Consider the following 13,822-nt stretch of genomic DNA (forward strand, 5'->3'; position numbering starts at 1 on the left):
TAGTTCTCAACTTGAGCGTGTTAAAGTATTGTTGATTTTTAGCATCTTGAGTTTCAAAGTTATATATGGAAGGGGTTGTCACACCTCTTTTGATACTAGTTTCAGCTATGTCAAACAGTGACTCTCGTTTTACATCTAGTTTTTTGAAGAGTCTCCAGTTAGCATTGGATACTCGATTGGATTTTAATACAGCTTTTCACCCACAGACTGATAGTCAGAAGGAACGTTTGAACTAGATATTGTTGAATATGTTGTGCACTTGTGTGTTAGAATTTTTAGGGAGTTGAGACTCTCACTTGCATTTGATGGAATTAGCATAATAACAGTTATCCGGCTACCATTGGCATGTCGTCGAAGCCCTCTATGGGAAGAGCTGCAGGTCTCCTGTGTGTTGGGATGAGATAGAAGAAAGGAAATTGCTAGGACTTGAGCTAGTGCAAGCCATGAATGTGGCAATACAGAAGATCAAGGCTCGTATGCAAACAACTCAGAGCAGATAAAAAAGCTACGTCGACGTGAGATGTAAGGACCTAGAATTTGAGACTGGTGATAAAGTGTTCTTAAAGGTGGCACCTATGAAGGATATTTTGAGGTTTGGAAGGAAAGGGAAGCTGAGCCCAAGGTTCATTGGACCTTTCGAGGCCTTGGAGCGAATTCATCTCGTAGCTTACCGATTGGTATTGCCTCCATCACTTTCTTTAGTTCATAATGTCTTCCATGTTTCGATGCTGAGAAAGTATGTAACAGGTCCATCCCATGTAGTTGACTTTGAGCAATTGTGGTTGAATGGCAACTTGAGTTATGAAGAGAGGCATGTGCAGATTCTCGCCAGAGAGGCAAAGATGTTACGCAATAGGAAAATAGCAGTTATAAAGATTTCGTGGCAGAATCACCAGTTCGAGGAGGCCACCTGGGATGAGAGAATGAGATGAGGACCACGTATGCAGAGCTTTTTCAGGAATAAACTTTCAAGGACGAAAGTTTTTAAGGAGGGAAGAATATAACACCCCAAATTTTGTTCTTAATGTAATTTCAATATTTTTCTAGTATTAGAGAGCATTTTTTGAATTTTGGAAATTCAAAATGTAATTATTGTCATTTAATTGTTAAGAAAGGGGTGTCTCAATTTAATTGTTTGATTGGAGGAAATTTATGGATATTGGATTTTTAATGTCAAACAAATTAACTTTGAAATTAATGTCAATTAATTTCATTTTGGAAAGAAAGGTATTTCAATTTCATGGTTTAATTAGAGGGAAGTTATGAAAATTGGACTTTTAATGTCAAACAAATTAAATTTGAAATTAATGTCAAGAATTAATTTCATTTTGGAAGGAATGAGTGTTTCAATTTAATGGTTTAATTAGAGGAAAATTATGGAAATTTGACTCTTTATTCACATAAATTTAATTTGAAATTAATGTCAAAAATTAATTTCGTTTTGGAAAGGGGTTATATCACACAAATTTAATTTGAAATTAATATCAAGAATTAATTTCATTTTGAAAGGGGTTATGTCACACAAATTTAATTTGAAATTAATGTCAAGAATTAATTTCATTATGGAAGGGGTTAGTTAAATTCTTTGTGAATTGAAAATTTTAAGGGAGAAATGGATTAAAAGTTGGAAGCAGTATTTGATTGAAGGAAGATTTTGGAGATTGGAGTCTTGAGGGTGGTTGTTGCTCAGGCTTCGTTAGGGAATTGAATTCAAAGATTTATTATTGAAGACTATCACTTGGATCGATATCTGAATCTAGTATCGAGGTAAGTAATCTTACTACTGGAACTGCCTACGGACTAGACAACAGAACGATAGCATGATAAACGGATAGTATAGTATGTCCAATATATGTTCTTGTATGAGAATCTGAAAGATTTATTTGTGTACGTAGATACTTGCATGCTAGTAAGAGATGATACTTGATTCACTGAGGTTGTATTTTATATGAGGATATTGAGGCGTATATGCATGTTGTATAGCCATGATATTGAGGTGTATATGTATGTTATAAAACCATATTGTGATAATTGTGATGTTGAGACTGTGATAGTGTCTTTACTGATTAGTTAGATGTCCACTAAGTATTGTATTTCCTTCGGGATTCACCAGATGTAATGGGCATACTTAACTATAGTATGATAGAAACAAGTTTTCATGTATGCATGTGTCCCATGAGGACTAGAGCAGTTTTTATGTTCCGCCAGAGGTAAGCATCTAGAGGACATAGATGCCTAGCCCAACCCCAGCAGTGGGGTTACTTACTGAATATCTTTCTCATGTTGTTGTTTCAGGTAAAGGTAGAGATGCACTGACGATTGATAAGCGGAATTCGTGATCGAGCCATTGGAACCAATTTTATGCTTCTGCTCATGATATTTAGATTCCTTTTCATGTTTTTTTTCAACTTTCAGTTTTGCTGTTTAAAACTTACTATTCAGAATTGTTTTTAGACTTGTTATTATCATTTATGATTTATTGGTATTTCATTATTTGTTTTTAATATTTGAATTTAATGAAAGACTTTTGAACTTACCTTATTTATTTAGCATTTATTTCACCATAAAGGGTGTCGTTTTAAGTTTCATGCATGCATGTATTTAGTAACGGCCTAACTTATATTTTAGAAGGTCGAGTCGTTATAGTTGGTATCAGAACCACGTTTTAGGTTATGTGACTTACTATGTAAGTCTAGATTGACCATTATAACAATAATAGTTTGCTTATTTTCATTTGAAATTACACTTATTGATATATATCATTGTAAAACTGGAAGTACAATAGAGAACTTTCTCAGAATAATTGAAATTACAAAGTAAGTATTATTCAAAAGAATTGTTAGAAAATATCAATAAAGGAGAATGCCTAAAGATGTGTTAAGAGACTCATTGTTACCAATGAATAAGTAAATTCTATATTTTTTACAATAGTTTGCTTAATTTTATTTTAAATTACTAGTGATATATTATTAATTTTTCTTTATAGAAAGTGATTTTTTAAAACTGTAGACATAATCTTAGCGTAAATACTATCTTAAAAATAGCTAACTTAGAAGAAATCATTTTTAGATCATTTTATTCAAATAATAATTATCTAATTCCAAACGTATCCTTTAATCAACTATTACTTCCTTTATATTTATTTTATTTGTATTTTTTAGCCATTATATTTATATTATTTAAGAAGCTTTCAAATTAATTAATAGTGTGATTTAAATATTTTGAAAAGTCATAAATATTTTGCCAACAAGAACGTAGTTCAACTGAAAGTGTTTATACTATCAATTTCGTGGTTTGAGGTTCGATTCCCCCACCTCACATTTTAATTACAATACCTTTACGGTATTGAAAAAAAAATAGTAAACATTTCGTTTCTTATACTTGAATTTAGATTTTTTTTCCTAATTTTTTATACTTTTTTAGTATGTTCAGTAAGATAATTTTTTTTTTTTTTTTTTGGAAGCATGTGTAAAGTTTTTTTAATTTATTTTTACCCTTAATTTTTAATATGTTAATTAATTTAGTAAACCAATTTTTTCTAATTTATTTAAATTTTTTAAATATATTATTAATTTAGCCTTTCAAAATTTAGAATAAAAAATTGTTATAATATATAGCTCTTTTCTTATAAATATTTTCATGCATTTGGTAAACTTTTTACTTTAGTATTTATATTATTGTAAAATTCCATCAATCTATATATATATATATATATATATATTAATGTTTAGCCCATAACTAAAACCATAATAGTTTGTTTAATTTCCATTTAATAGTGGTATATTGTAGTAAAATTGTCGCCACCATTTTGAGACTATTTCATGTGTCCCTTAATTAATTACTGCTTATTTAATATTTGTATTATTGAAGAAGTTTTAAATGTTGTATGCACTAATGTATATGTTAACTTCACACTTTTTTTTTAATGTTTATTATTATTAAGAAGTTTTACTCAATGATAAAACAATGTCATTACTATTGATATTTTTTCGTAAATATGAGATGCCATAGGAATTATATTGTTGCAAATTACAGAGAGGAGCAACGTGTGTGAAGCATAGAAAGAAAAGGGTTCCAAAGAGTAATTTGAGATATCTATTGTCCATTGCGACAGAAAGGGATAGTCACGTTAGAGTTCCTTATTACTGTATATGTCCAAGAAATATCCTCTAACCGCATATGCATGTATCTCTAGCATTTGTACTCTGATTCTCTCTAAATATTTTCTAAACATTACAAGATTTTTAATAAATTCTTAAACATTCAAATTTATATGTAATATCTCCCTACATTCTAAATATTTTATTTAAAGATTTTCAATCTATATAATACTTTTAAAAATTTATAGACTTATTAAACATAGAAATGAAAGTTTAAAGTTTAATTGATTATCTCAAAGATCGATTTAGGAGAATTTGATTTGAGATGAAACTTTGATTATCTCAAATTCAATTTGTTTCAAATTGAATGAATTTTGAAGTTTATTTAACTTATTCTTTTTTATTTAAGGTCGACCAACTTGATGAAAATTAGTAATTTGATAAGAATTTAAAAGATTGGAAGGTTTTTTTTTAAAAAATATAATTATTTAATTAATATTATTTTTTTTGCAGTGGAGTTATTGAAGTCATTAAAGGAATAGAGAGATAAACAAAATTGTTACTGTCGGTTGCTCTCTAAGATTTACACTGCTTCCAATTCCAAGTATGCACTCGCTAGAAAATAGATTAGAATCAAGAAAAATAATGCTCATAACAAATAAAACGAAGATTAGAGATCGGAATACAGATAGATGATGGAGTACAAATCGATACCTTTAGGATTATTAGCTTTGGGTTTATGAAGAAGAAGAATATGAAAGACGAGAGTTGAAAGAGAAAAAAAAAATAGCATAAAACAGGAAGAAAACAAGAAGAGTCAAAATAATGAATCTCATTTAATAATTAGACGTTTAATCTTTTGATAAAATCAATTAAACAGTGGCATGCATGCATGGTGAAAGGGTTATACATCCACCACCACCACATTTTGGAATCACCTCTAGCATGCTTGGTATCTATAGGTGTTCATTTAAAGCCAACTCGAATTTTCGAGTTGGTCTATAAAATGTCTCCAATCCGGCCTAATCCGACTCATACACACCTCTAAATGTAGGACAACATTCTTCTATTTCCTTTTAACTCTTGGTATGAGCCTAAGCCTAAATGCCATTTTCAACCTTTCAACCTAAAATTCAATTTTAATTCAAAGTCCAGATGAAGTTGGATTTCATAGAGGTGCACGGTAACTAAAAGAAAAAGAATGGGTATCTCCAATTCTTCCCCAATTCTTAAACGAAATTCTCTGCTTCATTAAGAGCGGAACTCTGCGACAAAAATGAACGTCTTGCCAATACTTTTATTAAAAGATAAAGAGTCAATTCAACAATAGGAATAGGACCATCCATCAATCACTACAGTGTGGAAATTTTTTTCTAAAAAAACAAAATATTTGGAATGTTGTGAATTTGCATGGATTTAAAATTTTCAATAAATTATAAAAAAAATCGATATGTTTTTCCTATTTGATTGGGTCAAAGATTACCAATGGAGAATTCATGGCCTAGCTTCATTTAGGAAATTGTTAGAAGAATTGGAGTGCAGGGCGGAATTGAGCCTAACTTCATTATGATAATTCATGTGACATGGTCACAAGTTTTTAAATTCCTCATTTAAACATGGTCGAGGTAGAGGCACTGTTCTATTAATTTTGCTCATTTAGTTAACAAAATCTCTATATTTTATTATTATTTTAGATTATATTTAACCACTCTTCGAATTTATCTCACTTTAATAAAATATCTAGATTTTATATTTGAAATATCCATATATTATTAAAACTTCTTTTATCCATACATTTTATTCAAATCTCTATATTGTTTTTCATAATTGTATACATATATTTTTAATGAATTAGTGGTATATTTCTCACATTTTGCTATTTAATTGAATGGTTACTCCATACATTGCCATATCTTTTGTTACTTACCCAAAGGTTTCATCGGTTTTCGAGTGATTTGAACTATTGTTTTTGCTATAATTTTACCATTAGGATTTGATTTAAAATAAACCAATCTCTTCCTTATTTTTCTCTCTTTTGAAACTTAAATTTAATTTTAGTATAAAAATTAGATTTTGATAGCTACTTTACAAATTGATTTAAAATTGATTTATAATAAACCAATCTCCTCATTTTTCTCCCCTAATTGATTCAAATTAACTTAAATTTGATTTAACCACTTTTCGAAAATATTCAGAATTAATCAATATTTGATTTGTTTATCACCATTTGTATTTTAGTTTATAATACATCTTTAGATTTTATATTATTTTATTCATTTTTTATTATTCTAAATTCGGATTAAATTTTTTATTTTCATTAGGATTTTACGGAATATTTTATACATATTATCATCTAATAAACTGTATATTTCATTTAAATTTGATTATTTTTTGTATTTTTTAATTACCTTTTATTCATATCATCTTATTATATTATTATATCATTAATTTGTCTTTTAGACAAATAAATAAATATTCACTTTTACAATCTTGCTGTTTTTTCCCTGCCTCTACAACGAGTTAAGTTTTTTCATAGGTTTTTGTGGTTGATGAAGTTATAAATACAATGTAATTGTTGAAGTTTATGAAAATTGAATTATGAATATAGTGTAATTATAAATAAATGAACTCCCTTTCTGATTTTTTTCATTGAATTATATTTGAATTTATATTTTATTATCAAAATAGATTTTATTTAACTACTTATCAATTTTTTAAATTAGAATAAACAAAAACTTACTATTTTTTCTCTCCAATTTATATTTGAATTTATTTTTTATTATTAAATTTGATTTTATCCAACTAACTTTTGATTTGTTTATATATTTGTTACAAATTCAATTGTATCTAAATATTTTTTAATTATTTTATGCATATTGTTATTAAATTAATTTGATTTTTTCTTTCTCTATATTATCGGTGTTTTCAATTTTTTATATACAAACATGTAAAAATGACTAGTTGAACCTAAAAAGAAACATATAAATGTGAATTAAATTTTAAATGTTTGAAACATGTGGATGTATATATATATATATATTTCAGTTAATTATTATTATTATTATTATTATTATTATTATTATTTATTAAAAGAATAACAAAAAACCCTAAATTTCATCTTCTTCATCTTCTTCGCTTAGCCGCCCCCAAATTTCATTTTCTCCTTGCAATATAATGTTTTTGATTGTTGGTTCAGCAACTACTTTCTTGAATTTCATATTGACCATATTCCTTCACATATTCACTTGCCAACAACAACTTTACTGGTAAAATCGATGAGGTCCATTGTTGTATACACATAAGTTTTTTGTCATCTTCCCTTGCATAAATGACCATATTGGATTATTAGTATTTTTTTATTATATAAATTTGTTTTGGTATTTTTATAATTTTGAAACTTTTTTTTACAGTTTTTTCAAATGAAACATTAAAATCTGTTGTTTCTCTTGTCAGCTCATTTATCTCAAGAGAATCTATTTGAGCTTTTGAATCAAAACAAACTAAAATTACCTATCAAATTATTGAAACATTCATGTATATATAATTATATATCAACAATGTGATGTAATAACCTATCAAATCATATAAGTTTAAATATTATATATATATATAATAATAATATTAATAACACCAACAACAAAAATAAATTAAAAAAGGAGTTTTTTTTCCACACTCCCTTGTTTCCACCTATCCGTAAATATATTAGATTACTAATGTTTGATGAATCTGAAGTATAGTTGAGTGACAAAATGCATTACTATTACAAATCAACGATTTGATTTCCACATCTACGTTTGTTAAAAGGAAAATAATAATAGTGTCAAAATATTATGTTCACTATATTTGGGGACTTATTTAATTTTATTTTCTATACATTTTGAGGTGTGCTCGAAGTTTTAATAAAAGATTGTTTTTAAATATAGAAAAATAAATAAAAATATTTATAAAATATGGTAAAATTTTAGAACTATCAATTATAGACGCTATTAGTGTTTATAAGTCTATATCTATCAGCGTTTATCATTGATAATTCGAAAAATTTACTTTATCTTATAAATATTTTCAACAGTTTTACCATTTGAAATAATTTCTCTTTAATAAATCAATCATATTGATTGATCGGGTGTATTTGGAGTTGTGAACCAGTCACACCCTATCCTTGTTTCCTCCAATCAAGCCTATATCCTTCCTTTGGAATTTCCACCCTTTCACACATACTTTTGGTTCATTGGCTATATAAAAACAAAATTTGACATGCACCTTTTAACATTTACTATGACTCGACTTTGAGACCATGTTTAACCCTGTTTTCTCATAGTTTTTAGAAGAAAAAATCAATTGAAAGTGTGATTAGCATAACTGAGTTTCTTTTTTTTTTTTTTTTTTTTTTTTTTTTTTTTTTTTTTAAGTTTTCTTTTAAAAAAACGAAAACAAAACAACAAATATTGAAAAAAAATATATTTTTTAATATTAGGTTCTATTCAATACTTGGGTTACTTGTGAATAGAATTATAAGATAATGTTTGTGGAATTTAATTTGAGAAGAAAATTGGATTCAAATAGAACCAAACTCGGAATTTATTTGGTTTATCTTTTGATTTCCCCCTTTATAGATTATAATTTGGTTTAAAATTTCAGCTTTGACCTCAAATTTGTCATATGACATCAATTTAAATCTTAAAATTTTTAATTTCATCAATTTTGAACCCTAAACTTACATAAATACTGTAATTTTAATCTCAATTCTGTTTTAATTAATTCACCTACTTATATTTTTAACATAAAAAATGTAAGGTTCTTCATAAATTCGGTAATTTTAATAAAATAGTTTTACACAAAAATAAGTTATTTGACCTATATACGAATTAGTCATTGAATAACATTCACAAAATTCATTAATTTTTTTTTAAAAAATCTATTTTTTTTTCTCTAAAAAAATTGTCAATTTCATATTGTATGAATGTTCTATTATTATTAAATTTTAGCAATACATGAATGTAAAAACTCATTAAATAGTTAAAATTACAATACTTTATTGAATTTATGATTTAATTTGAGAAAATTGAAAGTTTAGGGTCCAAAATAAGACAATCTCCTAAGTCTATAGTTTAAAATAGATTTTTTTTCTAATTAAAAATTATGTTAAAAGACTTCATACTTAAGAAGTCAAGTATGCATTATTACACTGGAACGGAGGAATAATAAGGATCGTAAGACGTGAAAGTATGGTTAAAAATAAATAAATAAATAAATAAAATGGTGGATAATTAATAATTATATCTATACCAATCACAGAATTTTCAAAGTAAAGAGTGTTTGATTGGAAGAAATCGTGGGTGGAAGAAGTCTTTTTCTACTAAACATAGGAAACCACACGGCATAGGACCCCACAATAGTGTTTGGGTTAAATTCTATAATATTAATGATTATGAAATGAATGGTTCTTTGTAAAGATTGTTTTACATGCATTATTTTTTAAGAACAATAATTGTTTAAATAAATACTAAACTCGTTTGAACTTTTTTTAAATTTTCTTAAGGTTCATACAATAATATATTACTATTAGACAATTTAATTCTAGACCTAAAAAATTAAATTTAGTTGGAATGATTTAGTACATATTTATTGGTTCATTTTATTAATATTAAAAAATACTTGTATTTTTGCTTTTAATTTTGTTCTTGTTTTAAAATACTACATTTTTAATCTTAAAAGTTTCAATTTGAAAAAACTTGAAAGTCTTTTAAGTTTAAAAATGTTATAATTCTACTCTAGAAATTTGGGTTTTATTTAATTTGATCGCTATATTTAAATATTTATACTTTCTAACTTCAGCTTTTACTAAATAATCATTTTCAGTGATTTTAATGTGAATTAATTAGTATAAAATATATTTATTTAGCATTTGGGCTAGGCGTACTACAAGTAGTAATAAATAAGATAAAAGAATAGAGTTTCAGTTTACAAAACCGAAGGAAGACGGCAATGAACATCAAAAGTCAATCATCTAAAAACCACTCTGTTTTTGGCAAACTCTCTCTATAAAACCCCCCCAATTCCTTCACTTCCTTCTTCATCCAATTCCTGGTCTCTTCATTACAACATGAACATTTCAATTTCCTCTGCTTTTATCTTCCTAACAATCCTCACTTCCCTTCAATTCCCTTCAATTTTCTCTCGCAAATTAACACAATCTCCTTATTCCACTGCCATTTTCGATGTCTCTGCCTCCACAAAACAAGCCCAAAACGCCCTCTCCATTAAACCCAAACCTTTTGAAACTCACTCTCACCATCCAAATTCCCCTTTATCTCTGCCATTGCACCCCAGATTAACCCTTTATAACCCTTCTTACAAGGACTACGGTAGCCTCGTCAGGGCTCGACTCGCCCGTGATGCTGTTCGAGTTCAATCTCTTAACCGAAATCTTGAGCTCTCTTTAAATGGGGGCCAAAAAATTGGTGCAGGAATTAATGGGTCTGAGTCTGCAGATTCAATTACCGCTCCGGTTGTTTCAGGGCAGAGTCTGGGTAATGGCGGCGAGTATTTTGCCCGGATTGGCGTCGGTCAGCCTGTGCAATCGTTTTATTTGGTGCCTGATACTGGCAGCGATGTCACGTGGCTTCAATGCCAGCCTTGCGCTGCTGAGAAAGCTTGCTATAAACAGATCGACCCGATATTTGACCCGAAATCGTCGTCTTCTTACACTGCTCTGTCTTGCAATTCACAACAATGTCAATTGCTAGACAAAGCCAATTGTAATTCCGATGTCTGTCAGTACCAAGTCAATTATGGAGACGGCTCATTCACGACCGGTGAACTCGCCACCGAAACGCTGTCGTTTGGGAATTCCAATTCCATACCTAACCTCCCAATCGGGTGTGGCCACGACAACGAAGGCCTCTTCGTTGGAGCCGCCGGTTTGATCGGCCTCGGCGGTGGGGCCATTTCCCTTTCTTCCCAACTAAAAGCGTCGTCGTTTTCATATTGCCTCGTCGACCTAGACTCAGACTCGTCCTCCACTCTTGAGTTCAATACGGACCGACCCAGTGACTCACTCACCTCTCCACTCGTGAAAAACGATCGATTCCACTCGTACCGGTACGTGAAAGTCGTGGGAATGAGTGTTGGCGGGAACCCTTTACCGATTTCATCGACGAGATTTGAAATCGACGAATCGGGATTGGGGGGAATAATCGTAGACTCTGGGACGACTATAACACAGCTACCGAGTGATGTGTATGAATCGTTAAGAGAGGCGTTTGTGAAGCAGACGAGCAACCTCCCGCCGGCACAAGGGATATCATTGTTCGATACGTGTTACGATTTATCAGGTCAGTCGAGTGTGGAGGTGCCGGTGATAGCATTTGTTCTGCCGGGAGAAAACTCGCTACGGCTCCCGGCAAAAAATTACTTGATCCCAGTGGACTCGGATGGAACTTATTGCTTGGCCTTTTTTAAAACAAGATCGTCGCTTTCTATAATTGGGAGCTTTCAACAACAAGGAATACGTGTCAGTTATGACTTGGCCAATTCCCTTGTCGGATTCTCAACTAATAAGTGTTAGTGTTGTAAACTTAAGACTCAGCTGCCGCCATGTGGGATTATAATTTGGCTTAATTACATTATTCTAAGCCAATAAAATACTTTTGCTTATCATAATGTCTATGAAAGTTTAATTAATAGTGGGTTGAATTAAGCAAAATTATGTCCAAGTAGTTTCTTCATATTGATATTGTTTTAATCCATGTTGACTAAGGAGTCAACCAATTCTGAGAACAATGGTGCAAAAGTTTTGTATCATGAAAATAGAGAGATGGTGGTGGAGCAACAAGAAATCTCAATCTAGAAACTTTTGTTGATGGATATGTAGTTTTTTCAATTACAGCTAGATCGCAAAGTTGCCACATTAGACATCTTCCAAATATTAAAACAAAAAACAAACACGAAATTTTTTTTTGGAAGAGAGATGACAATATTTTCTACTATTTTTTTAAGTTAGAAAGAAAAACAATAGATAAACTCAACTACACTTTAACAAGTTCATTAAAAATGAGGGAAAGATACTACGTGAAGAAACTTAATTCTATATAAAAAAAAATTAATCGTGAAAAGATGTCAAAATTATAATAACAAAGGAGAGGATGTCAAAATTATAATAACAAAGGCCGCTTTGTTCTCTTCTAGAGAAAGGTGACAAAAATGCTAAAACTTATTAATGTTCTCAACAAAAAGAAGATCATTAATGAAAACCTCAATTTTAATATAAGAAAAATATTTCCTGCTGCAAAGCTTGATTGATGAACTCCAGACATCAAATTCTACCTCCAATAGAGTATTTCAACCTCGCCTTTCACAACCAACTTACAATCTCCCCATAGCACTTCTAAAGTTTAAACTTTTGCAATTTTATTTTTAACATCATCAAAGTGATTGTTTGGTATAATTAGTAGTAGGAGAAATTGAACCACAAACCTCGTAATTATTAATATAGTCGTATGCTAATTGAGCTATATTCGCTTGACATATACTAAGTGTCATAGTTTTTTTAACCATTCATTTAAACTCCACTAAATTCACCGAATTTACAAATTTAATCTAAAATCCAACATTTCAACTACAACTTTACTGTCTTATTTTTCTAGATGTCCCTTTAGTATTGTATTAAGTCTATGTTATATACTTTATTGAAAGCATACAAGAATATATTTGAAGGAAATTAAATAATCCTAAAGGTAAACAATAAAACATAAGAATTAATAGGAGGAAGTGATATTAATAAACTTAATTTTTAAAAATTAAAAATTAATTGATTATGAAACGAGACCTAAATTTTTAATTCTGTGTCAAGTAGATTCATGAATTTAAAAAAAAATGAAAAATCTCGTGATTAAATATAAATTTAATCTTATATATTTTTGGTCCTAACTTTTGTGAAAATAATAATATCAAGGGAGAGCCTTCCTAGACTTCCTTATTAAGGCATACAAAAATATAATTGAAGAAAATTAAAGCACTTCTTTAACTTCTAAAAAAATTAATAAATTAATTGGTCTATTATACATAACTTTGAGTTTATGTTTAATAGTAGTTTAAAGTCTGGTTTGATAACTATTTTACTTTATTTGTTTTTTATATTTAAAAATTATGTCTTTTTCCTCACATTTTCTTATTCGTGATTTCATATTTTTTGTGCCAACATTTGAATTCTTAATCAATTTCTAAAAACAAAAATATCTTTTTAGAAAACCTTTTTCTTTTAAAAAAAAAATTGGTTGGAATTTTTAAAATAATCCTTAAAGGTAGATAACAAAACATAGAAATAATAGATGGAAGTGGCTTTTATAGACTTAATTTTCAAAAACTAAAAATAAAAAATTAACTGGTCACCAAACAAGATCTAAACTTTTAATATTGTGTGAGTAAAATTCTGAATTTTAAAAAATTAAAAAAAATATCAGATTAAGTTTGTAATTTAGTCCTATATAATTTTGATTAAAAAAAATTACTTTTATCGAAATAATAATTTATTCCAAAAAAACTTTCGTTGGTAATATGGATGGTGAAGTTAAATCCCCTTGAAGTTCCTTAAACTAACCAAAACCCCACAATTTTAGGCTTTTTTACAAATGCAGCAAGAATTAAAAAAAAGAACATTTTCAATCATTTTGTCATGTGGCAATTTTTAATTGGCATAACAGCGCTTATATATATATATATAT

At 28.8% G+C, this 13,822-nt stretch overlaps 2 protein-coding genes across 2 annotated transcripts; both read left to right on the forward strand.

Moving 5' to 3' along the window:
• Positions 1 to 575: 575 nt before the first annotated feature.
• On the forward strand, positions 576 to 932 carry LOC120079957 (uncharacterized). The gene has a single exon (XM_039034438.1). The coding sequence runs from the start codon at positions 576 to 578 to the stop codon at positions 930 to 932; it is 357 nt and encodes a 118-aa protein (XP_038890366.1).
• Positions 933 to 9,988: 9,056 nt separating this feature from the next.
• Positions 9,989 to 11,805, forward strand: ASPG1 (Eukaryotic aspartyl protease family protein). The gene has a single exon (XM_039022185.2). It carries the CDS (start codon positions 10,204 to 10,206, stop codon positions 11,665 to 11,667), a length of 1,464 nt encoding a protein of 487 aa, XP_038878113.1. The 5' UTR covers positions 9,989 to 10,203; the 3' UTR covers positions 11,668 to 11,805.
• The last annotated feature ends 2,017 nt before the right edge of the window (positions 11,806 to 13,822 follow it).

Source organism: Benincasa hispida, chromosome 2 (assembly GCF_027475165.1).
Source record: "Benincasa hispida cultivar pf3 chromosome 2, pf3_genome.v1.1, whole genome shotgun sequence".
NCBI classification, from domain to species: domain Eukaryota; kingdom Viridiplantae; phylum Streptophyta; class Magnoliopsida; order Cucurbitales; family Cucurbitaceae; genus Benincasa; species Benincasa hispida.